Below are 26570 nucleotides of genomic sequence, written 5' to 3'. Positions count from 1 at the left end.
TAGTGCGTTACAATAGTCTAAATGACTGAGCACTATTGATTGTACCAGGTTATGGAAAACACTCCTTGGGAAGAAAGGTCTTATTCGGTCGCGCAGGCTTCTGTTTCTGTGAGTCTGACGTCCTGCACATACGTCCAGGATGTCAGACTCACAGAAACAGAAGCCTGCACAGCCGCATTGCTGATCTGCAAGGGCAGGCAAGGAGTAGCCTAGTGGTTAGTGCAATGGATTTTGATCTTGGGGAACTGAGTTCAATTCCCACTGCAGCTCCTTGTGACACTGGGCAAATCACTTAACCCTCCATTGCCCCTGGTACAAAATAAGTACCTGAATATATGTAAACCACTTTGAATGTAGTTGCAAAAACCTCAGAAACCATCCCTTTTGGATGCTATTATGCACATACACATATGAAAATCTATAAAAATTATTAAAATTGAAATTTTTGGAGGATTTGGCCAATGACAAATTATAGCTGGGTGCTCAGTTTGAATGTGAAAATAACACCACTGGCTGGCTTGAGGTCTTTTTCCCCTCCGTTTTTCTGATATTTATTAATTTACGACTTTATATGATCCACGGTTGGTTTTCCAGTGTCTTTAGTTTTGAGTGGAACGCTCAGTTTGAATTTTGAAGTTACCCACTAATGGCAACATTAGCGCTTGGCCATTAATACAAAAAATAGAACATTGGCCATTTTACTGCTGCAGTAAAAATGGCCTTAGCCTGCTGGAAAGTCCTGCATGTGGGTGTGCTAAGGCCACTTTTTACCGCAGTTTGGTATAGAAATGCTTAATAGTAGTAGTAGTAGTAAAAGGGCCGCTTAGAAAAGTAGTAGAAGAAGGTGAGATACATCAGGTTCACTAGGTATTTCCCTGTTCCCAGAGGATTCCAGTAGTTAATGATGGCTTGATAGTAGTTTGCTGGCTTGATCATTCTATGATGGCTTCTGAAGTAGAATAGCAACAAAGTTATATTTTATAGCTATTATCATATGAACACAATTAGGCAAATTGAAGAACAAGAAAATAAAGTGACATGCTTGAGGTCGGGCTGAAAGTTAGTTGTAGGCTGGGAGACAGAATTCGTGTGCAAGAGCTCTGTTCACTCATAGATCTGTACTTGTATTAGCAGAACTCATGGTCTACCTTCTCAGGTTAAACTGGATACTGTCTCACTATGTTTCTGTAGAGGATTTAGGTATGGGTATCCCACTTCTCCTTGGGAATCCCAGACCTCTTGAATGCCTGAGCTTTCACATTTTGATCTCAGATGCTTCAGTGTCCTGAGCCGTCTCTTGAGATATATCAGAGTCCTCTTTGAAGACCTTCTGGAGTGCCCCCTGGATAGAGACCCCAACACCTTGCTTTCCCATGCTTCCCACAAAGAAATACACAAAGGGGTTAGCAGCACTGTTGATTACAGAGCAGAACAAGCTCCAGGTGTACACGATGAAAAAGTTCTTCACATGGATAATATTAAAGTAGAAGAGGAGTGACAGGAGTCTTGGTGGGGTAGTGAAAAGAATGAAAATGATGACTGTCACCACAATGACAATGTAAAGTTTGGATGAGTGCTGGCACCATGTTTTTGTCCAGATTTTGATGAAGAGGATCAGACTAGACAGCACCATGGCTGGAGAGAAGATCAGCAGGCTCAACGTAGACGTGCCTATGATCATCACAGTGCACTTCAGCTCTCTGTTTTTGTAATCTGTTCCATTGCAGCCAAAAATATCAATATATGTCAACAGGATGGAGACAACCCAGAGAATGGCACTGGTAATGCCTGACTGGTATTTTGGACGTTTACAGCGGTACCAAAATGGGAACGTGAGGGATAGACATCTCTCCACACTGATGGCAGTCAAAATGCAGAGGCCAGCATAATAGGTTACAGTCAGCAAAAGAGATATACTCGGTCCCACACTTATTTGTTTCCATGCCCCACACACTATATACAGGAACACAACTTTACTGATTAACAGTAGAAGAAAGTCCGCTACAGCCAGGTTCAAGACATAGACAGTGAAGGGGGTCTTTTTAAAGTGGAAAGAAAGAAACCAAAGGACTAATCCATTTCCTACTAAACCGAAAAGAGTGATAAGCATAGAGAAATAGACCACAATGAACTCACTTGTGGAGAATGTCGTAGTGGAATTGTTCAGTTCTGTGTCATTAATCATTTCAATATCTGTACAGTTGAGGGATAAAGTTGGCTTTGTCATGATGGTGAGCTCTTCAAGATGCTGTAGTTACATTTCTTTCTCTCCTCCACGAGTCATTGTTATTTTCTTTCTTGCTCGTTCTTCTCTAAGAGTTTTCTTTATTTCTGGGTTTGCTCCAGGAAGCGGCACAGTTCTCTTTTTCTCTTTGTCCTGCAGACATGGAACAAAAGACAAGGATATGAGTACTGTGAGAACACGTTTTAGAAAGGGTGGAGCCTTCTCAGAGTTTCAGGGGTTTCAGTTGTAGAGGAAAAGGATCAGTAAGTTTCTAGGGGTGCAATTTAGTAAATAGTACCCAAAGTTGGGCGCCGGGATGATTCGTGCTAAGAGAGTATTCTGTAAAGGTTGCTCTGCGCAGGGTCCCCTTTACAGAATAGTAGCTTGATGTGCTCACCCCCCCTAGTTTTGGGCATAAGCACATATGCTTGCCAAAAGCTGGTGTAAACACTCATGCCCAACTGATGGCAGTTAGGCACACAAATTCATTTATTCTATAACATTGCGTCTAATTTCTGAGAACACTCCTGACCTGCCCATGCCCTTGCCATGGCCATGCCCCCTTTTGAGTTGCACACTTTTTATAGAACAGAGCATAGGGCAGGTACGTGCATAGCTCCAAAAGACTACCAATTAATACCAATTATTGATGGTTAAATTCTCATTAACTAGATTGCAAACAGATCTGTAATCTATGCTCAAATTTGCACACCCAATTGTGGGCGACCTATATAAATCCAGGAGTAGATCTCTAAACTTTATTCTATGTAGCGGGATACTGGACCATTTAAATTGACTTTTTTTAATTTAAAGGCCTGATACTGAGCCTGCAACCACTGTTCCCTCTAATCTGAGCAGGAGTCCTCCACCTACAGTCCTGCCAGTAGGGGGTGCTGTTTCACTATCACATTTTCAATAGTGAAGGACAGGAAAGCTCTGCAGGACTTCAGGGAACCTCCCTGTCTCTAGAGACTGAAAGCACAATATTGAAACACTGCCCCCACTGGCAGCAATGCAGCTGGAGGACTCCTGCTCAGCTTAGAGGGAACAGTGCCTGCAACTCTTACTGATTTCTTCAGCACTGATCACCGCAAGCATGAAAAAGACCCCAGTATTCAATGCTGAGCCTAATCTAGGTACTAGCATTGAATATCTCCTGGAAGTTATCTAAGTGTGGTCAGCATTCAGTCCATTACCCCGATAAGAGCACAGATAAAGTTAGGACAGCCTCTTTGCTGTCCTAACTTTACCTGAGGACTTGAAGTTAGAGAACTGAAAATCGCCGCTAACTAGGTAAGCCCTGGCTCCATCTTGACTCTACCCCGTGGACCACCAGGCAATATCCAGTTATGTGTAGCTGAAAATTTGGGTAGGACTCTGCTAGAGAGAGATAACCAGGAAAATAATTTTGCTCACATCTTAAATTAAAAGGTAAAGAATTCCACAGTTTTGAAAATGCCAAGCTACAAGGTTTCTTCTGAGTGGAGGCAAGGGGTAAAAGTAGCCGGAGGAAGTTCAAATTTATTTTATGAACTGACCTTTAAAATAAAAAGCCAAGTCTCAACCCCCTCATGTACATCATATAAGATGAACACTGACCATATAGTGTAGTGGAAAGTATGGTGGGCTTCTCATCCAGTGGCCCATCCAGACTCTGGTCTTCTGACTCAGAGGCCGGGAGGAGAGGAGAAGGGAAGGGAAGGGACAGGAGTGGGATCTGATCTCAAAGAAGAGGAGTGCGGAGAAAAAGGAGGGTTTAAATCTAACCTAGAGCTATACCGTGGAGACCTGGTGTGATAGGACCCAAGCCCGGGATGCATCCTGCTTGCTTACTCCAGATAGGTTGAGATATGGTGAAAGGAAAGGAGGACTGAGTTACAGGAAAATGGGAGAAAGAAAAGACTTTACCAGATGGACAGAGAGAGGCAGGAAAGGATATATTTTATGATCTGTACATCAGATCCTTTAGTGTATTGGAGAAGGAGCTGTACAGGGGCTGCCATAGACCATATTAACTGAGAGGCATCTACAGAAGAACAGAGAGACCAAGAGACTTCAAAACCACTCAAAGGAGTAGACCAAAAGATGTAGGAGAGCAGGTGTGACTGTACGGCAATGCATGCACCAAAGAACACCAAAGGACGGTAATATGGTAAGCAAACTAGGGAGGTAAAATTCCTTGACGAAATCAAGGACTGCTTTATGGAGCAGCTGATACAGGAGCCGACGAGAGAAGGAAAAATTCTTGACTTAGTCCTTAGTGGAGCACATGATCTGGTGTGGGAGGGGAGGTAATGGTGCTGGGGCCGCTTGATAACAGTGATCATAATATGATCGGATTTGATATTAGCTTTGAAGTAAGTATACATAGGAAATAAAATACGTTAGCGTTTAACTTTAAAAAAGGAGACTATGATAAAATGAGAAGAACAGTGAAAAGAAATTTAGAGGAGTGGCTGCGAGGGTCAAAAATTTACATCAGGCGTGGATGCTGTTCAAAAACACCATCCTGGAAGCCCAGGCCAAATATATTCCGCGTATTAAAAAAGAAGGACGGAAGACCAAACGACAGCCAGCATGGTTAAAATATGAGGTGAAGGAAGCTATTAGAGCTAAAAGAAAATCCTTCAGAAAATGGAAGAAGAAACTGATTGAAAATAATAAGAAACAGCATAAGGAATGTCAGGGCAAATGCAAAGCGCTGATAAGGAAAGCTAAGAGGGACTTCGAAGAAAAGATTGCATTGGAGGCAAAAACACATGGTAAAAATTTTAGGTATATTAAAAGCAGGAAGCTGGCAAAAGAATCGGTTGGACCGCTAGATGACCGAGGAGTAAAAGGGGCAATCAGGGAAGACAAAGCCGTAGTGGAGAGATTAAATGAATTCTTTGCTTCGGTCTTCACCGAGGAAGATTTGGGTGAGATACCGGTGCCAGAAATGGTATTTGAAGCTGACGAGTTGGAGAAACTGAATAAGTTCTCTATAAACCTGGAGGATGTAATGGGGTAGTTCTACAAATTGAAGAGTAGCAAATCTCCTGGACCGGATGGTATTCATCCCAGAGTACTGATAGAACTGAAAATGAACTTGCAGAGCTATTGTTAGTAATATGTAATTTATCCTTAAAATCGAGTGTGGTACCGAAAGATTGGAGGGTAACCAATGTAACACCGATTTTTTAAAAAGGTTCCAGAGGAGATCCGGGAAATTATAGACCGGTGACTCTGTCGTTGGTGCCGGGCAAAATGGTGGAGACTATTATAAAGAACAAAATTACAGAACATATTCAAAAGCATGGATTAATGAGACAAAGTCAACATGGATTTAGTGAAGGGAAATCTTGCCTCACCAATCTACTACATTTCTTTGAAGGGGTGAACAAACATGTGGATAAAGGTGAGCCGGTTGATATTGTGTATCTGAATTTTCAGAAGGCATTTGACAAAGTACCTCATGAAAGACTCCAGAGGAAATTGGAGAGTCATGGGCTAGGAGGTAGTGTTCTGTTGTGGATTAAAAACTGGTTAAAAGATAGAAAACAGAAAGTAGGGTTAAATGGTCAGTATTCTCAATGGAGAAGGGTAATTAGTGGGGTTCCCCAAGGGTCTGTGCTGGGACTGCTGCTTTTTAACATATTTATAAATAACCTAGAGGACCATAGAGGGAAACAATTGGCCATTGACCTGAGGAACCATAAAGGGAGAGGAGCCCATGGAATGGGAGGTAGAGAATGAGGTCGGAGAGGAGATCCAAGCCCAAGATGACTGGGGAAGTGAGCCCATGGAGATTGCTGCTCTAGCTCAAGTACAAGGGAAGAAGTTGATAGGCTTCATAACAAACCTTCTTCAAGGCTGGGGAAAGCTTGGAGGAAAAGTTAAGCAGCAGTTCCACTCAAGGGGGAGAGAGGTGCCTTGCTGTAAAGCAATGAATGATTTCAGCTGTGGCCAGAAGTCAGACCCGGCTGGAGAAACGGGTAGTGACTTGAACTGTGTCCAGGAACCTGGCCATGTTGGGGAAGCAGTGAGTGATTTGAACTATATCCAGAAGTCATGCCATGGTGGGGAAGCAGCGATTGATTTGAACTGTGTCCAGAAGTCATGCCATGCTGGGGAAGCAGTGAGTGATTTGAACTGTGTCCGGAAGTCATGCCATGCTGGGGAAGCAGTGAGTGATTTGAACTATGTCCAGAAGTCATGCCATGCTGGGGAAGCAGTGAGTGATTTAAACTGTGTCCAGAAGTCATGCCATGCTAGGAAGCAGTGAGTAATTTAAACTGTTCAGAACACTGCCATGCTGGTGAAACAGTGAGTGATTTAAAACTGTGTCCAGGAATCAGGCCATGCTGGGGAAGCAGTGAATGATTTAAACTGTATCCAGAAACTGTGGACGGCAGAGAGAAGGAACAAGGGGTGATATGTGCTGTAACCAAGGACTGTGTCAGGAAGAGGAAATGTCTTGGCCTTGCTGATGGAATAAAGCGGTTTTAAGCATATTTTGGGAGTCTACTTCTGGGAGTGCTGTGTCCAGGGAAGGGCCCTTCCAGAGTCAGCTGAGTTCATACCTGCAGGAAGGACTGAAGGTGGTGGCCTGCTGACAGGATGTAAAAAGAATTGAAGCATTGCAAAGAAAAGCTACAAAAATGGTATGGGATTTGCGTTACAAGACATATGAGGAGAGACTTGATGACCTGAACATGTATACCCTGGAGGAAAGGAGAAGCAGGGGTGATATGATACAGACGTTCAAATATTTGAAATGTATTAATCTGCAAATGAACCTTTTCCGGAGATGGGAAGGCGGTAGAACTAGAGGACATGAAATGAGATTGAAGGGGGAGCAGACTCAAGAAAAATGTCAGGAAGTATTTTTTCACAGAGAGAGTGGTGAATACTTGGAATGCCCTCCCGCGGGAGGTGGTGGAGATGAAAACGGTAACGGAATTCAAAAATGTGTGGGATAAACATAAGGGAATCCTGTTCAGAAGGAATGGATCCTCAGAACCTTAGCGGAGATTGGGTGGCAGCAACGGTGGTGGGAGGCGGGGCCATTGGTTGGGAGGTGAGGCTAGTGCTGGGCAGACTTCGGTCTGTGCCCTGAAAATGGCAGATACAAATCAAGGTCAGGTATACACATAAAGTAGCACATATGAGTTTATCTTGTTGGGCAGACTGGATGGACCGTTCAGGTCTTTCTCTGCCATCATCTACTATGTTACTATCAGGCTTATTTTCGAAAGAGAAGGACGCCCATCTTTCGACACAAATCGGAAGATGGGTGTCTGTTATGACTTGGAGAAGTGAGCCCTTGTGCCCCGACTGAGCACGGTGTAGATAGAGTGAAACCGCACTCAGTCAGGCAGCCAGACAACCCCTAGCTTCACTTGGGCAGCAATCACCGTTCCCCGGGAGTTGAGCCCCCAGGTGCAGGCGGCCACCAGGACGTCCGGAACCGCCGGGGTTGAGCAGCCACTGACCAGACAGGTGGGAGAGCAGGCACAGTCCAGGACCTAGAGAAGCAGCAATACAGCGGATAGTCAGGATTCAGTCCAGGGTCTAGGCAGGCAGCAACATAGCGGATAGTCAGGATTCAGTCCAGAAGTCGGGGATGGCAGCAAAGCAGAGAAAGTCAGGTCCAAACCAGAAGTCAAAGCCAAGCCGGGGAAAGACAGCAAAATCCTCAGAGCACGCACCAGACCTCTACAACGATAAAAGCCGAAGCAAACTGATGACCGTGTTCAGTTCTTAAATAGGCCTCTCATCAGGGGATCCCTGCCACAGCTGACAGGCAAGGAACCTCATTGGGCACACCCAGAGGAATAAGCCTCTCAAGATGGCTGCCCCTCAGGAACCGATGTAGATGCTCTACTCAAGATGGCCGTCCTCAGGGACTGATCAAATGCATCTCTCAAGATGGCTGCCCCTTCAACTGAACCTTCCAAGATGGCCGCCGCCAGGAGCAGCCAGGTAGGAGTGTAACAGAGTGTAACAGTACACCCTCCAGAAACATCTCCCCCCTCACCAATTCGGTCCGGGCTTAGAAGGATGATGAGCGTGGAACTCGCGGATCAGTTCTAGAGCATGACCATTGTCCGCCGGCTCCCAGAAGTTGTCCTCCGGACCAAAATGTTTCCAAGCCAGGAGATAGAACAGCTTCCTTCCACGCAGCTTCGAGTCCAGGATGTGATCCACCTCATACTCCGGATCGGGATCGCTCTCAGGTTCGACCACTCTCCTGGGCTCTGGGTGCCACTTGGACCTGCGGAAGGGTTTAAGGAGAGAAACATGAAATGCGTTAGTAGATGTAAGGAGCTGACTGGGTAGATATAATCGGTAAGTCACTGCCCCTATCCTGGAGCACACTGCGAAAGATCCAATGAACCGTGGAGCGAACTTCAGAGACGGGAGCCGAAGTCTCAGATACCACGTGCTCAACCAGACCTTCTCCCCTAGCAGGAACGTGGGAGCCACTTGTCTCTTGCAGTTGAAGGTCTCCTTAGCTTGACCGCTGCTCGTCTTAATTGCTCCTGGACCTTCTTCCATGCATCTTGGAGAGAACGGACAGTAGGTTGCACCTGAGGCGGAACCTCCACAGGGGAAATAGGCGGAGGTAGGCGCGGATGCTGTCCATAGATGGTGAAGAAAGGTGTAGTCTGTGAGGCAGAATGCAGACTATTATTATATGCAAACTCGGCCCATGGTAGCAGAGTAGTCCAGTCATCCTGGCGCTGGTTGGTATATTTTTATTTATTTTTTTTTTATTTTATTGCATTTGTATCCCACATTTTCCCACCTCTTTGCGAGCTCAGTGTGGCTTACAATACATTGTTAATGATGGAAATACAATTTGTTACAGTACTGCTATGGTTACATAGTGAGGAGTTATGTGAAGGCAAAGTGAAAATCAAAATATCATTTGGGGAAAGAACAGTGGAATGTATCAATGGGGAAATGATAGGGCGATAGAATGTAATTTGGAAGTAGAACAGTGGAATGTATCAATGGACAAAATATCATTTGTGGATAGAACAATGCAGTGTATCGATGGGGAAATGATAGGGCAATAGAACAATAGCAAGAGAGCATTAGGGTATAGCAATTTTATCTGAGGGTAGAGTTTTACGTGTGGTGAAAGTACGGGGAAGAGAATTCAGAAGAGAGTGTATTGATGCATTTTTATTAGTGTGTATGGAATTCATGTGTTCTGATCCTTGCAATAGATTTTTTCGAAGAGATGAGTCTTCAGTAGTTTGCGGAAGTCGGTTAGTTCGTAGGTCATTTTCAGGTTGCATGGTAATGTGTTCCAGTAGTGCTTGCTCATATAAGGGAAGGTTGATGCATGCAGTACTTTGTATTTTATACCTTTGCACTTCGGGAAGTGGAGATTGAGGAAAGTTCGGGATGATCTTTTAGCGTTTCTGGGTGGTAGGTCTATTAAGTCAGACATGTATGCAGGGGCTTCACCGTGAATGATTTTGTGAACCAAGGTGCATACTTTAAAGGTGATGTGTTCCTTGAATGGGAGCCAGTGTAGTTTCTCACGTAAGGATTTTGCACTTTCGTATTTTGGCTTTCCGAAGATGAGTCTGGCTGCTGTGTTCTGGGCAGTCTGAAGTTTCCTCAGTATACGCCCGTAAGAAGGCCTTCATGGTATGATTTACTCGCTCCACCATGCCATTGGTCTGCGGATGATATGCGGACGAGAACAGAGTGGTCACCCTGAAAGCAGAGCACAAAGCTCTCCAAAAAGCGAGAGGTAAACTGCAAGCCTCGGTCGCTGATAATACTCTGGGGCAGTCCATGGAGCTGGAAGATGTGCATGATGAAGTTGGCGTCCAGAATGGCAGCAGTGGGTAACGACTTCATAGGGACAAAATGGGCCATCCTGGAGAACCGGTCAATAACAACCCAGATGACTGTGTTGCCTTGTGAGGGAGGCAGATATGAAGTCCATAGACAGGTCCTCCCACGGTTGCTGCGGTACAGGCATGGGCTGCATCAATCCCCACTGCTTGTGGTGTGAAGCTTTGGTGCGGGCGCACACCGGACAGGTGGAGACGTACTGAAGAACATCCTACGCCATCCGGGGCCACCGATAAGACCGAGAGATTAGATATAGGGTCTTACGGAACCCGAAGAGGCCAGCAAATTCAGAAGCGTGTCCCCAATGCAGCACCTTCCTTCGTAGACCAACGGGAACGGTCTTCTTGTAGGAAGTGCTAGCCCCGGGAATGGAGGGAATACAAGCCGGATTCAGCAGTGGATAGGGCTCCTCCTGGTCCTCGGGAGCCTCAAAGCTGTGGGAGAAGGCATCCGCCTGGACATTCTTCTCGCCCGGCCTGAAGATCAGGCGGAAGTCGAACCGGGCAAAAAACAGCGACTACCGGGCCTGGCGGGGGTTCAGTCTGGAGGTGTTCTGCAAGTACAGGAGGTTTTTGTGATCCATTATCACCGTGACTGGGTGCGCTGCTCCCTCCAACAAGTAGCGCCACTCCTCAAAAGCCAACTTAAGCGCCAGGAGTTCCCGGTCCCCCACCGTGTAGTTCCACTCCGCTGGGGTCAACTTGTGGGAGAAAAAGAGGCAGGGATGCAGATGTCTGGGAGAGTACAGCCCCCGTTCCCAGGGATGAGGCGTCCACCTCCACCAGGAACGGCTTGGTTGGGTCTGGACTGCGGAGTACCGGGGCAGAGAGGAAGGCATACTTCAAGGTGGCGAAAGCAGCGAGGGCCTCCGCCATCCAGTTCTTCACATCGGCCCCCTTCCTCGTGAAGGCCGTCAGCGGAGCCGTGATGAGGGAATAATTTCAGATAAACTGCCGGTAGTAGTTAGCAAACCCCAGGAATCTCTGCAAAGCACGAAGCCCCTGGGGTACTGGCCAGTTGCGGATTCCCTTCAACTTATTGGAATCCATCTGCAGTCCGGTGGAGGAGACAATGTATCCAAAGAATGGAAGGCTTTGCTGGTGGAAGGAGCACTTCTCTAACTTGGCATACAGCCGATGCTCCCTGAGGCGCTGTAGCACTGTGCGGATGTGGTTGACATGTTGCGGCAGGGAGGATGAGAAGATCAGGATGTCATCAAGATATACAATCACAGAGGTGTAAAGCAGATCCTGGAATATAAAGTTGACAAAGTTCTGGAACACTGCAGGGGCATTGCAGAGGCCGAACGGCATCACCCGGTATTCGAAATGCCCCTCGTGGGTATTGAATGCCGTCTTCCACTCCCTGATCCGCACCAGATTATAGGCTCCTTGTAAGTCCAGCTTCGTGAAGATCTTAGCCCCCTCTAGGCGGTCAAACAATTCTGGGATGAGTGGGAGCGGGTAGCGGTTCTTCATGGTGATTTTGTTCAGGCCCTGATAGTCAATGCAGGGGTAAAGAGACCCGTCCTTCTTGGATACAAAGAAGAACCTGGCCCCTGCTGGCGAGGTGGAGGCCCGTATAAACCCCTTGAGGAGATTCTCCTGGACGTAGGGCCTCATGGGCCGGGACTCCTCCCGGAACAAGGTGTAGAGGCGCCCCCTTGGTGGATTGGTTCCGGGCAGCAGGTCAATCGCACAGTCGAAAGACCGATGGGGAGGAAGCGTGTCAGTCACCCGAGCACTGAATACATCTCGGAAGTCTTGATACTCTTTAGGAAGCTCGGGCAACTTCCCCTGCAGAGTCTGAAGCTGGACGGAGCAGACAGGAATGGGTGGCTTGACCTGCTGAAGACAGTGCTGGAAACACCGTGAACCCCATTGCCCGATCTCCCCGGTGGACCAGTTGATAACGGGGGCATGAAGTCGGAGCCAGGGCAGTCCAAGGATCACCGGGTGAATGGCTTGGAAGAGCACCAGAAACTGGATCTCCTTCTGGTGAAGCGCCCCAACCTGCATACCCAGGGGTGAGGTGATTCGGGTGAAGACTGTCCCCCTGGATGGCGGTAACCCTGAGAACTGGTTGACAGGGCACCGAAGAGCCACCCAACTGGAACAGGAACTCGGCATCTATTAAGTTTCCCCCAGCCCCGGAATCCAGCAAGGCCATCGTCTGGGCCTGGAACCCCTCTCCTCGGAGCAGTACGGGGACCGAGAGCAGATTGTCAGGAAGGGAAGATAACCAGCCCAGAGCCACTCCCTTCACGGGGCTCGGGCCGGAGCCTTTCCTGACCTCCCTGGCTTATTCGGGCAGGTATCTGTGGAATGGCCCGGTTGCCCACAGTACAGGCAAAGATGGTGCCTGCGGCGATGGGCCCTTTCTTCCCTGGACATTCGATGCCGCCCCATTACCATGGGTTCTTCCTCAGTTCCTGCCGAACCCTCCTCGAGGTCCTTAGGCATCTATGGTCGGCAGGTGTGGAACCTGGGTCTCTGAACGGCTTGCCGAGTGGCCCTCTCCTGGGCTCACTCCTGGAAGCGGATGTCAATCCTGGTGCAGAGTGCGATGAGAGCGTCCAGAGTGGCAGGAATTTCTCTACCAGCCAGTTCATCCTTTATCTTGCCGTTCAGACCCTGCCAAAAGATGGCCTTTAAGGCCCCCTGGTTCCACCTGAGTTCTGCGGCCAGGGTTCGGAACCAAACAGCATATGCTCCGACCGACCTGGTGCCCTGCTGGATACGCAACAGCTCTCCAGAGGCAGATGAGGGCCGACCAGGCATGTAGAATACCATTCGGAACTGCCGCAGGAACTCATCCAGGTCCGCCAGTACCGGACTCCGCAGCACCAGAGAGCAAGGAGATAATATAGGTCACCTTCACCTTGTCAGACGGGAAGGCCTCTGGCTGAAGCTCAAAGAGTATCTGACATTGGTTCAGAAAACCTCGGCATGCTGAAGAGGTTCCATCGAACCGGGGCGGCTCCAGAAGCCGCAGCCACGATGCGGATGCCTCTGCCCTAGGGCCCGGAGGAGCCGCAGTAAGCTGTTGCTGGAGCGCAAGTAGCTGAGTGCAGACGTCCTGGAGAACGCTGGACAAGCAATTCAGTTGAGCCTGCTGTTGCTGTAAAACCTGAGCCAGGTTGGAGAGCTCCGACTTGTCCGGCGAGCTCATGGCTTCGGCTTACTGTTATGACTTGGAGAAGTGAGCCCTTGTGCCCCGACTGAGCACCGCGTAGATGGAGTGAAACTGCACTCAGTCAGGCAGCCAGACAATCCCTAGCTTCACCTGGGCAGCGACGGCTGTTCCCCGGGAGTTGAGCCCCCAGGTGCAGGCGGCCACCAGGACTTCCGGAACCGGCGGGGTTGAGCAGCCACTGACCAGACAGGCGGGAGAGCAGGCACAGTCCAGGACCTAGAGAAGCAACAATACAGCGGATAGTCAGGATTCAGTCCAGGGTCTAGGCAGGCAGCAACATAGCGGATAGTCAGGATTCAGTCCAGAAGTCAGGGATGGCAGCAGAGAAAGTCAGGTCCAAACCAGAAGTCAAAGCCAAGCCGGGGAAAGACAGCAAAATCCTCAGAGCACGCACCAGACCTCTACAATGATAGAAGCCGAAGCAAACTGATGACCGTGTTCAGTTCTTAAATAGGCCTCTCATCAGGGGATCCCTGCCACAGCTGACGGGCAAGGAACCTCATTGGGCACGCCCATAGGAATAAGCCTCTCAAGATGACGGCCCCTCAGGAACCGATGAAGATGCGCTACTCAAGATGGCCGTCCTCAGGGACTGATCAAATGCACCTCTCAAGATTGCCGCCCCCTCAACTGAACCTTCCAAGATGGCCGCCGCCAGGAGCAGCCAGGTAGGAGTGTAACAGCGTCCTTCTCACAGGGTCGCCCAAATCGTCATAATTGAAATCTGATTTTGGGCGTCCCCAACTGCTTTCTGTCGTGGGGACGACCAAAGTTCACGGGGGCATGTCGGAGGCGTAGCGAAGGCGGGCCTAACACATGGGCATGCCTAACACATGGGCGTCCTCGACCCATAATGGAAAAAAAAGGGCATCCTTGACGAGCATTTGGACGACTTTACCTGGTCCTGTTTTTCTTACGACCAAGGCACAAAAAGGTTCCTGAACTGACCAGATGACCACCGTAGAAAAATCGGGGATGACCTCCTCTTACTCCCCAGTGGTCACTAACCCCCTCCCACCCTCAAAAAACAACTTTAAAAATATGTTGTGCCAGCCTCAAATGTCATACTCAGGTCCATCGTAGCAGTATGCAGGTCCATGGAGCAGTTTTAGTGGGTGCAGTGCACTTCAGGCAGGCGGACCCAGGCCCAACCCCCCCCCCCCACCTGTTAAACTTGTGGTGGTAAATGTGAGCCCTCCAAAACCCACCACAAACCCACTGTACCCACATCTAGGTGCCCCCCTTCACCCATAAGGTCTATGGAAGTGGTGTACAGTTGTGGGTAGTGGGTTCTGGGGAGGGGTTGGGGGGCTCAGCACATATGGTAAGGGAGCTATGTACCTGGGAGCAATTTCTTAAGTCCACTGCAGTGCCCCCTAGGTTGCCTGGTTGCTGCCCTGGCATGTCAGGGGGACCAGTGCACTACAAATGCTGGCTCCTCCCACGACCAAAGGGCTTGCATTTGGTCATTTCTGAGATAGGTGTCCTTAGTTTCCATTATTGCCGAAAATCAGAAATGACCAAATCTAGGGACGACCATCTCTAGGGATGACCTAAATGTCAAGATTTGGGCGTCCCCGACCTTATTATCAAAATGAAAGATGGACGCCCATCTTGTTTCCCCTTCGCGGGACATTTTGCGAGGATGTCCTCAGCAAAATGTGGGCGTCTCTTTCGATTATGCCCCTCCACATTACTATGTATACTCAGAAGATAGCTCATGAGCATGGTAACTGTTACTGCGGTAGCTTAAGAGTGAGCATGTACTAATTCACACACTAACTGCATGCTGTATTAGGGGCAGGAACCAGATGGGTTAATAGGTGGAGAATGGGTGTGGACTGCAGTTACACAACATATGGTAAAACTTTTCTTTTTATTGAAATCATTTTATTGATCACAAGCAATAACATGCAGAACAAGTCAAACAGTAACTGTAACAGTCATCAAGGTTTTCAATATATATCCCAACCTCCCTCCCCCCCCAACCCACCCCTTCTGAGAACAAATGAATTTATTTATTTATCTCATTTGTACCCCACCGTTTTCCAACAGTGTCAGGCTCAATGTGGCCTACAGCGCACCACAGGGCAGACGCCAATGCAGTGAAATGAAGCTAATATAGTAGAAAAACCTACAAGAGATAATGGGGAAGAGTAGGAATGGACGGAAGGAGTAGGGAAACCAGGAGGGAAGAGGGAAGGGGAATGTGTCCATAATGTCTGTAGATCGATGCGCATCCAACAGTGGAGACACATGCAGAGGCCGTGGGATAAGCATTTCCAAATAACATGGTCTTTAGAGATTTCCTGAAAGTTAGATGGTTGGGGATTGTTTTTATGGTTTTCGGCAAAGAGTTCCAAATCTGAGTGCTGATGAAAGAGAAGGATGTAGCATATGTGGATTTGTACTTGATGCCGTTGCATTTTGGATAATGAAGGCTAAGATATGAACGGGAGAGTCTGAATGTATTCCTGAGAGGTAGGATGATGAGATCTATCATGTAGCCAGGTACGTCACCATATAGGATTTTGTGAACTACAGAGCATTTTAAAAGAGATTCGATCCTTGACAGGAAACCAATGCAGTTTCTCTCGGAGGGGTGTGTCACTTTCAAATTTTGACTTTCCATAGACCAATCTAGCCGCTGTATTGTGGGCCGTCTGCAGTTTCTTAATTAGGTGTTTTTTACATCCAGCATAAACTCCGTTACAGTAATCCAGATGGCAAAGAATGACGGACTGTATGAGGTTGCGAAAGATCTCTCGAGGGAAAAATGGTTTTATTTGTTTGTTTCCACAGTGAGAAGAACATCTTCTATGTGGTGGCGTTAACGTGTTTTTCGAGTGAAAGTGAGCGGTCAAGGGCGACTCCCAAAATTAGAAGTCAGGGGGCCTGGGTTCTTATGACCCCTTGATAGATGGTAAAACTTTTCTGTGCAGTAACTGAATGGAGACCTGCTGGGAACACCCTCAACAGAATGCAACATTTGCACTTAGCATATGCTAATTTTGCTTTTAACGTACAGTAGGTGTAAAAATAAGACCCTAAAGGGGCTTTATATTAAGCTGCCTTAAGTAACTTCCTGTCGCGTCTCTCGCGCTTGCCGCGCTCTCGAGGACCTTGGCATACCTTCAGGCTTCTTCCCTGGAAGCGCGGGGTTTGTGAGTCCTTTAGGCAAAATCACCTTCCAGGTAGAGAGGAGATAAGACTGGACCGGAACTCCGGACTGGAGTTCTACACCGGAACACTCGGAACTGGAACGCACCGGACGGGTGCGCACTGGAGTGGGGCCCACTGGACTGGACACACTGGACTGAAACATACAGGAGTGAAACCCGCTGGACTGGAACACACTGGAGCGGAACCCGCGGAACTGGAACACCCTGGACCTAGGCTTCACCTACACTTGACTGCCTTCCCCCTCGGGTTGAGCCCTCAGGTTCTGGCAGCCGGTAGGACTTACAGGAACAGCAGGAATGAAGGTCCAGGGGTGCCCCCTGGCACCTAGGCGAAGGCAAGGCAGACAAGCAGGGTCTGTCCGGGTTCTGGCAGTCGGCAGGATTCAACACTGTCTCTGGAGGTGGCTAGCAGGACGGCTAGCTGAAGTCACTGTCTCCGCAGGAGGGCTAGCAGGACGGCTAGCTGAACGGAACACAGTCTCTGGAGGTGGCTAGCAGGACGGCTAGCTGAAGTCACTGTCTCCGCAGGAGGACTAGCAGGACGGCTAGCTGAACGGAACACAGTCTCTGGAGGTGGCTAGCAGGACGGCTAGCCTAACACTAGGAACAAACACAGTCTTGGGATAGTGGCTAGCAAGGGCGGCTAGTCTAACACTAGGAACAAACACAGTCTTGGGATAATGGCTAGCAAGGGCGGCTAGTCTAACACTAGGAACACAGTCTTGGGATAATGGCTAGCAAGGGCGGCTAGTCTAACACTAGGAACAAACACAGTCTTGGGATAGGGACTAGCAAGGGCGGCTAGTCTAACGCTAGGAACAAACACAGTCTTGGGATAGTGACTAGCAAGGGCGGCCAGTCTAACACTAGGAACAAACACAGTCTTGGGATGGTGACTAGCAAGGGCGGCCAGTCTAACACTAGGAACAAACACAGTCTTGGGATAGTGACTAGCAAGGGCGGCCAGTCTAACACTAAACAACCACAGTGAACTAGTAGAGCTATGCACAGGCTACAAGCCACACGGTGCCTAAGCTGGCTAGTCTATCACTGGAAACGAACACAGAGAACTAGCAGAGCTAGGCACAGGCTACAAGCCAGACGGTGCCTAAGCTACTAGTCATGCACTGGAAACAAACACAGAGAACTAGTAGAGCTATGCACAGGCAACAAGCCAGACGGTGCCTAAGCTAACTAGTCATACATTGGAAACAAACACAGAGAACTAGTAGAGCTATGCACAGGCAACAAGCCAGACGGTGCCTAAGCTAACTAGTCATACATTGGAAACAAACACAGAGAACTAGTAGAGCTATGCACAGGCAACAAGCCAGACGGTGCCTAAGCTAACTAGTCTGAACAAACATAGAACACTAGCAAAGCTATACACAGGTGCCTAAGCTAGCTAGTCTAACAAACATAGAAACTCACACAGAGCAAACACTGACACCGGGTACAGAGCACTCTATACACCAGGATCTTTAGATGAGATGCAAAGGCCAGGACTGTAGTCTCCAAGTCACTAATAAAGCTCATCAACACCAGAGCCACAGCTGCAGCAATTACCTTGCAACCAAACAGAGGCTTGACACACAGAGCAGTCATCCCATAGGAAGGAACAGCGTGAGCCATCTTGGATACTGGCAAGGAGGAAGAGGCGGCAGCCATCTTGGAAGAGGCATAGCCCACACAGGTGAGGTTCAGTAGGGTAATCAGCACACAGAGCCAGAGAGAACCTAAGACAGACACAGACACAGAGACAAGCAGAAGCCAGCACAGACACTGACTCCCAGAAACAGGGTAAGTCTGAAGGTTGGCACGGCCACGGACGGGACACTTGCATGGGTTTTACCACATGGTAAATGTTAGCATGAACCCACACAAACGTCCACTGCATAAATCCAGCAGCACAGTAAAAATCCTATGCTAGCTGTCTAGCAGAGGTAGAGGTGGGAGCTGGGTGTGACATGGGTAGGTCAGAGGAGTTGCTGGTTCTGATAGCTAGCATGCAAGTTGATACTGTGTGTTAGCTGTCATGAATGCTGATCGCGTGATTGCACTTACAGCCACTTCAAGAGGTCAGTCTGGTAGTGCAACCATAGACCTAATGGTGCAGATCCTCTGCCCCCATTGCCATCCCTCTCTCCTGATTCCGATCTCTCTCTCCCCCAGCTCCTCAATCAGAGCCTCTATCTTTCTCCAATCAAATCCTCTAACCCCCCTCAGCTGCCCACTTCAATCCCCTTATGATAATCCCCTTCAGGTCTCCCAACCCCTGATGTGACCCTGATAAGCTCCAGACCCACTACCACCCCTGGGACTTACCCAGAGGTGATCCCTGGTAGTCCAGTGGGCCAAGGTGGGAGCATCCCACTTCTGTTCCTACCCATGGTGGCAATGACCCCTAGTGGTTGTCTCACATTAGGAGGCTAGTGTACTATACAAGGCAATTTGAAGCCATAATATAATCTATCTATCTATCTATCTATCTATCTATCTATCTATCTATCTATCTATCTATCTATCTATCTATATGTGTGTGTGAGTATAATTGGAAAGACTTTTTTGATACACATAGTCTCTAATAATGTTCTTTTCTGTTTTCTGTATTTTGACCCAAGGAAAGGAATGTGAAAGAGTGGCCTAGTGGTTAGGGTGGTGGACTTTGGTTCTGAGGAACTGAGTTCAATTCCCACTTCAGACACAGGCAGCTCCTTGTGACTCTGGGCAAGTCACTTACCCCTCTATTGCCCCATGTAAGCCACATTGAGCCTGCCATGAGTGGGAAAGCATGGGGTACAAACGTTAGTTCCCAAAAGCTGGTCAACAAATGTGTTATTATTCCAATAAAGAGATACAACCTTACATTTTTGTTTTTATTTGCACTCCATAAACTTTACCCATTTCTCCTGTGTTTAAATACTTAATTTTATTCAGTACAGCTTTCAAGGTTAAATGTGTTTTGCCAAAAGATACAATTTCTAATAAAACCTCTCCTTTTCAATAGACAATTTCATTTCTGGCATGGAAGTCTATACTAGGAAGTTTAATGCATTTCAAAAATGAGTAAACATATATGCCATTTTGGTGCATGACAGCACATTTATCTATATGACTTGTCACATATTTTCCAGTTTTCTCCCATTAAAAAATAAAAATTAATGATAATGGTACTAATAAATATTCCAGTGTGCTGTAAAGTGACATCATTTCTGGAAGACTTATTAATTCATGTATTTATTAGGATTTATCTCACCCCTTTTTTATTAAGCTGCATTAAACACTAACGCATGCTTACTGCAGTTTAAAATGATATACTGTGGGGTGAGCTTAGGTGTCCTGTGATAATTGTAGCATGTGCATGCGCAAACTGCACACTAAGGGCCTGTTTTACTAAGCTGCGGTACACGGGGGTCTGCATTAGCCTCAGCACGTGTGTTTGATGCACACTGAGGCCCCTTTTACCACACCAGATAAAAGGCTGTCTTTGTATTTCTCTTTTTTTAAAAGCAATGTGGTAACTGAACCACTTTAGGACCTTTAAGGTAACAAGGCAAAAAACTGTATCATCCTAAGACTTGTAAAAATCACTAACAAAATAAGGGGCCTTGTGAGGGAGTCTATAGGAAACTGCCACTCTCCCTTTATTATACTCTCTCACATTGGCAGAACTATCTTAAACCTCACATTCCTGCCTAGGGGGAAGTGACACAGGAGGAGCAGAGCCAGGAGGGCATTATCCAAGGCGTATAAAAGCTCAGGGCACAGTTAGGTTGAAGAGGCCAGGAGGGAAGCAGTGAAGCCCCAATGCATATGTCTCTACTAAATATGTGTGACCTGCTACCACAACGGTCAGATAGGCCAAGTTCAACTTGAGGCCTTGCAGAACTTTATCTTTGACCCAGCTGGATACCTGTTGGCATATGGTATTTGCTAAAGACTGTACTGGTAACTAATTTCAGGGGGAAGCACTTACTTCCACCCATTGAGGTGGCGGTAAGGGCTCCTGAGCTAACATGGCGGTAACAGGACAGCACGCAGCACTGGCCGATTACCACCAGGAAAACACCGGCACTTCAAAAATAATAAAAAGTTTTGTAGCACCAGAAATGGTGCACGCTGGACGTGGGAACTACTGCTGGGCTGCTGTAGTAGCCCGGCGGTAGTTCCAGAATAGCGAGCGGTAAGCCCAATGCAGGTTTCCGCTGCTTAGTAAAAGAGCCCCCCCCCCCCCCAAATATTTTTCTAATACTTTTGCGGAGGGGAATGTCTGGGGGATGGAGAGTTGGCGTGTCTGCATTAATCAGTTAGTGCAGGTATGTTGCTGTGTGGTAACTGATTAGCGTGTGAGCCCTTACCACCTACAAAGTAAGCGTTGGTGTTTGCTTGAGACCCCCACCCAGCTCTTATTTCCTGTCTCTGAACAAGGCCAAGGGAAAGAAAAACTCGCACACAAATTACTAATAAATGGCAAAGCTTTTATGAGCAGAGTCACAGCGTTTACTTAACCTCAGCGAAATAACACCTGACTGGCTCCGCTTGATAAGCACTTTAGCTAATTTTTAAAAATGTCCACTCACTAATGCAGTGGCATAGTCAGAAGGGAATTTTTGGGTGGGCCAACAGGTTGGATGGGTGGGCACTAGAGTTGCCAACTTTTTGAAAGAGAAAAAACAGCAACCTGATGCACTCATACTCTGTCCCTACCCCACTCCCCATAACTTCAATGAGGGTTGCAGTGCAGGCTTCAGTGGCTGCAGGCCAACTGAGAGCTAAGGGAAGTACAATAGACTGCACTATTCAGCCCCATTGAGCCACACATTCTGCATCAAGAGAACCTCCTGGCCCTCCACCAACAATGGATACAGAGCACAGCAAGGACAATTCTCCATAAAACTCATCATACAAAGAAATTTTGTTTTCTAGTGTAATCTCAATTACAGACATATTATAAATTAACTTTAAAAAAATCTATAAAACAAAAGTCACTCAGAACCTAGAGCAAATCTACCATGCCAACACTAACTTCCAAAAACAAAGATCCTAACTATGAAAAAGAAGTGCCTTAAATATTATAGTAGGGCCCTAAAATACAAATACATTTATCAGGAAAGCTGAACAAGCCAAATTACTACAGAATGCTACATGGAAACTTCATGATAACAGAATACCTCAGTCACACACACAAGACACAAATGCCAAATACAGAATAAGTGACCACAAACTCTAGAAATATAAATTAAATGGAAACTCCAAGAAACTAGACCTTGCATGTAGTACAACACCAGAGAAACAAGAAAGAAAGGCATTTGCTCCTGTGCAAAATATAAAGATGGCACATGCCAGGGATGATGTTAGGGGATGGAACTAGGGCAATTGTGCTTGGTTCCTTGACCAGAGAAAGCCTGCATGCTGGAAGCTGAAGGCGCAGCCTGGTAATGGACTTTGGGGTCCTTTCCTAGATTTCTGTCCTGGACCCCAGCCATGTTTAACATCAACTTTGGCAAGATGTACATTTCAAATCCAACATGTTATATTCACAACATTGAAAATAAAATAATTTTTTATACCTTTTGTTGCCTGGTCATTTTTTCTTAAATCATATTGGTCCCAGTCTCTGGTTTCTGCTTCCCTCTGTCTTCTCTTAACTCACTTGCCAGTGTCTCCTATTTGACATTTCTTCTTTCTTCATGTCCATCATCCATCTCCTATCTCTGTTTTCCTATATTTCCTTGTCCAGCATCTCCCCTGTGTTCATATCCCCTCATCCATCATCATTCCTCTGTGCACCTATGCACCCCATGCCCAGCATATCCCTTCTGTGTTCCTATTCTCCTCCTTGTCTGGTATCTCCCCCCCCCCTCTGTGTCCATATACCCCCCTCTCCAGTGTCCAGCATTTCATCTCTATTCCATATCCCCGTCCCCCCCCCTTGTCAGGCATTATCCCTCTGTGCCCATGTGCCATCCCCATACAGCATCTCACATTTGTGTCCCTGTCCCCATGCTCCCACCTAATGCCCATCATCTCCCTTCTGTATCTGTATACTTCCCTATGTCCCCTTTCTCCCTCCTCCACACCAATGTGTCCCTCTCCTCTCTGATTTCACCCCCCAACCAGCTTCTCTTCCTCTCTTTCCTTCCCCTTATGCATCTGGCTCTTTCTCCCTGCACCTCTCTCCGTTCCCTCTAACCCCTCCCATAAGTCCAGCACCTTTCTCCCTTTGCTCCAGCCCTCCTTGCAGGTCCACATCTGTCTCCTTTCCTTTCAGCCATCATCTGCATATCCAGCACCTCTCCTTCAGCCCCCCCTACATGTTCAGCACCTCTTTCCCTTTCATCCAGCCCCCCTACATGTCCAGCACCTCTCCCCTTCACTTCAACCCTCTGCGTATCCAGCACATCTCCCCTTTCCCTCCACCCCCCTGCATATCCAGCACCTCTCCTCTTCCCTCCACCTCCCCCTGCAAATCCAAAACCTCTCCCTTACCCTCCAACCTCCCCTCTGCAAATCCCAAACCTCTCCCCTTCCTTCCAATTTCCCCTCTGCAAATCCCAAACCTCTCCCCTTCCTTCCAACCTCCCCTCTGCAAATCCCAAACCTCTCCCCTTCCCTCCAACCTCCCCTCTGCAAATCCCAAACCTCTCCCCTTCCCTCCAACCTCCCCTCTGCAAATCCCAAACCTCTCTCCCTTCCCTCCAACCCTCTGCCCCTGGCAAGTCCAGCACCCTTCACCCTGCCCTGGGCCAGCACCCCACTGACTTCCTCACCCTCTCCCACCCCTGCAGCGCTTCTTTTAATGCTGTCAGCTGCTGTGCGCAGTCTCCCACCCCCGTGGCAGCGCTTACACTTCGCTATGGCGCTGCCTGCCTGACAGCAACTCTACAGATGCGGCACCGACGTCCTGCTCCGAGGCCTTCCCTCTGCCGTGCTGATGTAACTTCCTGTTTACGGAGGCGGGACACGGAAGGCCCCAGAGCAGGACGTCGATAACGCATCTGTAGAGTTGCTGTCAGGCAGGCAGCGCCATAGCGAAGTGTAAGCGCAGCTGCGGGGGTGGGAGACTGTGCACAGCAGCGCCAACAGCATTAAAAGAAGCACTGCGGCAGGGGTAGGAGAGGGTAAGGATCTTTTCTGGAGGCCCTGAGGCTAAACTGGGTGGGCCTGGGCCCATCCAGGCCCACCCGTAGCTACGCCCCTGCACTAATGGCTGCTCAGTAACATTTTTTTGTAGAACAGCAAGCGCCACTATCTGAAGAGGAACCCAGGATGTAACAGCCGCCCGATGATGAAAATAAGGATAATGGAATAACATTAACTATAAGTATGGCATCTCGCATATGTAATGTAATGATTGTTAGTAGAGAGAGTTATGTCAATGCTAGTTGCTGATACTGATTTTGTTTTTCAGATTATGAGCACATTTACCCCCTTGAAAAAGCATGAGTGAAACGGGGCCCCATTGGGTTGAAATTAAGATAAGTGTTTTTCCTTTTGGATACTATTATGCACATATACATATGAAAATCTATAAAAATTATTAAAATTGAAATTTTTGGAGGATTTGGCCAATGATGAATTATAGCTGGGTACTCAGTTTGAATGTGAAAATAGCCCCACTGGCTGGCTTGAGGTCTTTTTCCCTCCATTTTTCTGATATTTATTAATTTATGACTTTATTTGATCCACAATTGGTTTTTCAGTGTCTTTAGTTTTGAGTGGAACGTTCAGTTTGAATTTTTAAGTTACCCACTAATGGCAACATTAGCGCTTGGCCATTAATAGTAGTAGTAGCCTGCTGGAAAGTCCTGCATGTGGGTGTGCTAAGGCCACTTTTTACCGCAGTTTGGTATAGAAATGCTTAATAGTAGTAGTAGTAGTAGTAGTAAAAGGGCCGCTTAGAAAAGTAGTAGAAGAAGGTGAGATACATCAGGTTCACTAGGTATTTCCCTGTTCCCAGAGGATTCCAGTAGTTAATGATGGCTTGATAGTAGTTTGCTGGCTTGATCGTTCTATGATGGCTTCTGAAGTAGAATAGCAACAAAGTTGTATTTTATAGCTATTATCATATGAACACAATTAGGCAAATTGAAGAACAAGAAAATAAAGTGACATGCTTGAGGTCGGGCTGAAAGTTAGTTGTAGGTTGGGAGTCAGAATTTGTGCCCAAGAGCTCTGTTCACTCATAGATCTGTACTTGTATTAGCAGAACTCATGGTCTACCTTCTCAGGTTAAACTGGATACTGTCTCACTATGTTTCTGTAGAGGATTTAGGTATGGGTATCCCACTTCTCCTTGGGAATCCCAGACCTCTTGAATGCCTGAGCTTTCACATTTTGATCTCAGATGCTTCAGTGTCCTGAGCCGTCTCTGGAGATATATTAGAGTCCTCTCTGAAGACCTTCTGGAGTGCCCCCTGGATAGAGACCCCAACACCTTGCTTTCCCATGCTTCCCACAAAGAAATACACAAAGGGGTTAGCAGCACTGTTGACCACAGAGCAGAACAAGCTCAAGGTGTACACGACAAAACTGTTCTTTTCATGGATAATTTTAAAGTAGATGAGGAGTGACAGGAGCTTTGGTGGGACAACGAAAAGAATGAAAATGATGACTGTCACCACAATGACAATGTAAAGTTTGGATGAGTGCTGGCACCATGTTTTTGTCCAGATTTTGATAAAGAGGATCAGACTAGACAGCACCATGGCTGGAAAGAAGATCAGCAGGCTCAACGTAGACGTGCTTATGATCATCATAGTACACTTCAGCTCGCTGTTTATGAAATCTTTTGTATTGCAGCCAAAATAATCAATATATGTCAACAGGATGGAGACAACCCAGAGAATGGCACTGGTAATGCCTGACTGGTATTTTGGACGTTTACAGCGGTACCAAAATGGGAACATAAGGGATAGACATCTCTCCACACTGATGGCAGTCAAAATGAAGAGGCCAGCATAATAGGTTACAGTCAACAAAAGCAATATAATCAGTTCCTTACTTAGTTGTTTCCCTACCCCACACACTATATCCAGGAACACAACTATACTGATTAACAGTAGAAGAAAGTCTGCTACAGCCAGGTTCAAGACATAGACAGTGAAGGGGGTCTTTTTAATGTGGAAAAAAAGAAACCAAAGGACTAATCCATTTCCTACTAAACCCAAAAGAGTGATAGGTATAGAGAAACAGGCCACAATGAACTCACTGATGGAGAATGTCGTAGTGGAATTGTTCAGTTCTGTGCCATTAATCAATTCGATATCTGTAAAGTTGAGGGACAAAGTTGGCTTTGTCATGATGGTGAGCTCTTCAAGATGCTGTAGTTACATTTCTTTCTCTCCTCCACGAGTCATTGTTATTTTCTTTCTTGCTCGTTCTTCTCTAAGAGTTTTCTTTATTTCTGGGTTTGCTTCAGGAAGCGGCACAGTTCTCTTTCTCTCTTTGTCCTGCAGACATTGAACAAAAGACAAGGATATGAGTACTGTGAGAACAAGTTTTAGAAAGGGTGGGGCCTTCTCAGAGTTTCAGGGGTTTCAGTTGTAGAGGAAAAGGATCAGTAAGTTTCTAGGAGTGCAATTTAGTAAATAGTGCCCAAAGTTGGGTGCCGGGATGATTCGTGCTAAGAGAGTATTCTGTAAAGGGTGCTCTGCCAGGGTGCCCTTTGCAGAATAGTAGCTTGACGTGCTTCCCACCCTGTGTTTTGGGCATAAACACATATGCTTGCCAAAAGCTGGTGTAAACACTCATGCTCAACTGATGGCAGTTAGGCGCACAAATTCATTTATTCTATAACATTGCGTCTAATTTCTGAGAACACTCCTGACCCGTCCATGCCCTTGTCGTGGCCACGCCCCCTTTTGAGTTGCACACTTTTTATAGAACAGAGCATAGGGCAGATACGTGCATAGCTCCAAAAAACTACCAATTAACACCAATTATTGATGGTTAAATCCTCATTAACTAGATTGCAAACGGATCTGTAATCTATGCTCAAATTTGCATGCCCAACTTTGGGCAACCTATATAAATCTAGGAGTAGATCTCTAAACTTTATTCTATTTAGTGGGAAACTGGACCATTTAAATTGAATTTTTTTAATTTAA

The 26570-nt window shown here is 47.1% G+C and overlaps 2 protein-coding genes across 2 annotated transcripts in view; both read right to left on the bottom strand.

Moving 5' to 3' along the window:
- Nucleotides 1–335: 335 nt before the first annotated feature.
- Nucleotides 336–25747, bottom strand: LOC115482578 (proto-oncogene Mas-like). The gene is made up of 2 exons (XM_030222479.1): nucleotides 25673–25747; nucleotides 336–2377 (listed from the first exon to the last, which is right to left on the bottom strand). The coding sequence occupies exon 2, from the start codon at nucleotides 2225–2227 to the stop codon at nucleotides 1256–1258; it is 972 nt and encodes a 323-aa protein (XP_030078339.1). The 5' UTR covers nucleotides 2228–2377; nucleotides 25673–25747; the 3' UTR covers nucleotides 336–1255.
- LOC115482571 (proto-oncogene Mas-like) overlaps nucleotides 24643–26570 on the bottom strand; it is a 32431-nt gene continuing 30503 nt past the window's right edge. Inside the window, exon 2 of the mRNA XM_030222466.1 lies at nucleotides 24643–25913. Within this exon, the coding sequence (XP_030078326.1) occupies nucleotides 24792–25763 (972 nt within the window). The 5' untranslated portion in view covers nucleotides 25764–25913 and the 3' untranslated portion in view covers nucleotides 24643–24791. The remainder of the gene's footprint in view (nucleotides 25914–26570) is intronic.

The sequence above is a fragment of the Microcaecilia unicolor genome, chromosome 1, assembly GCF_901765095.1.
Source record: "Microcaecilia unicolor chromosome 1, aMicUni1.1, whole genome shotgun sequence".
NCBI lineage: Eukaryota > Metazoa > Chordata > Amphibia > Gymnophiona > Siphonopidae > Microcaecilia > Microcaecilia unicolor.
This window is presented reverse-complemented; position numbering and strand designations above follow the sequence as displayed.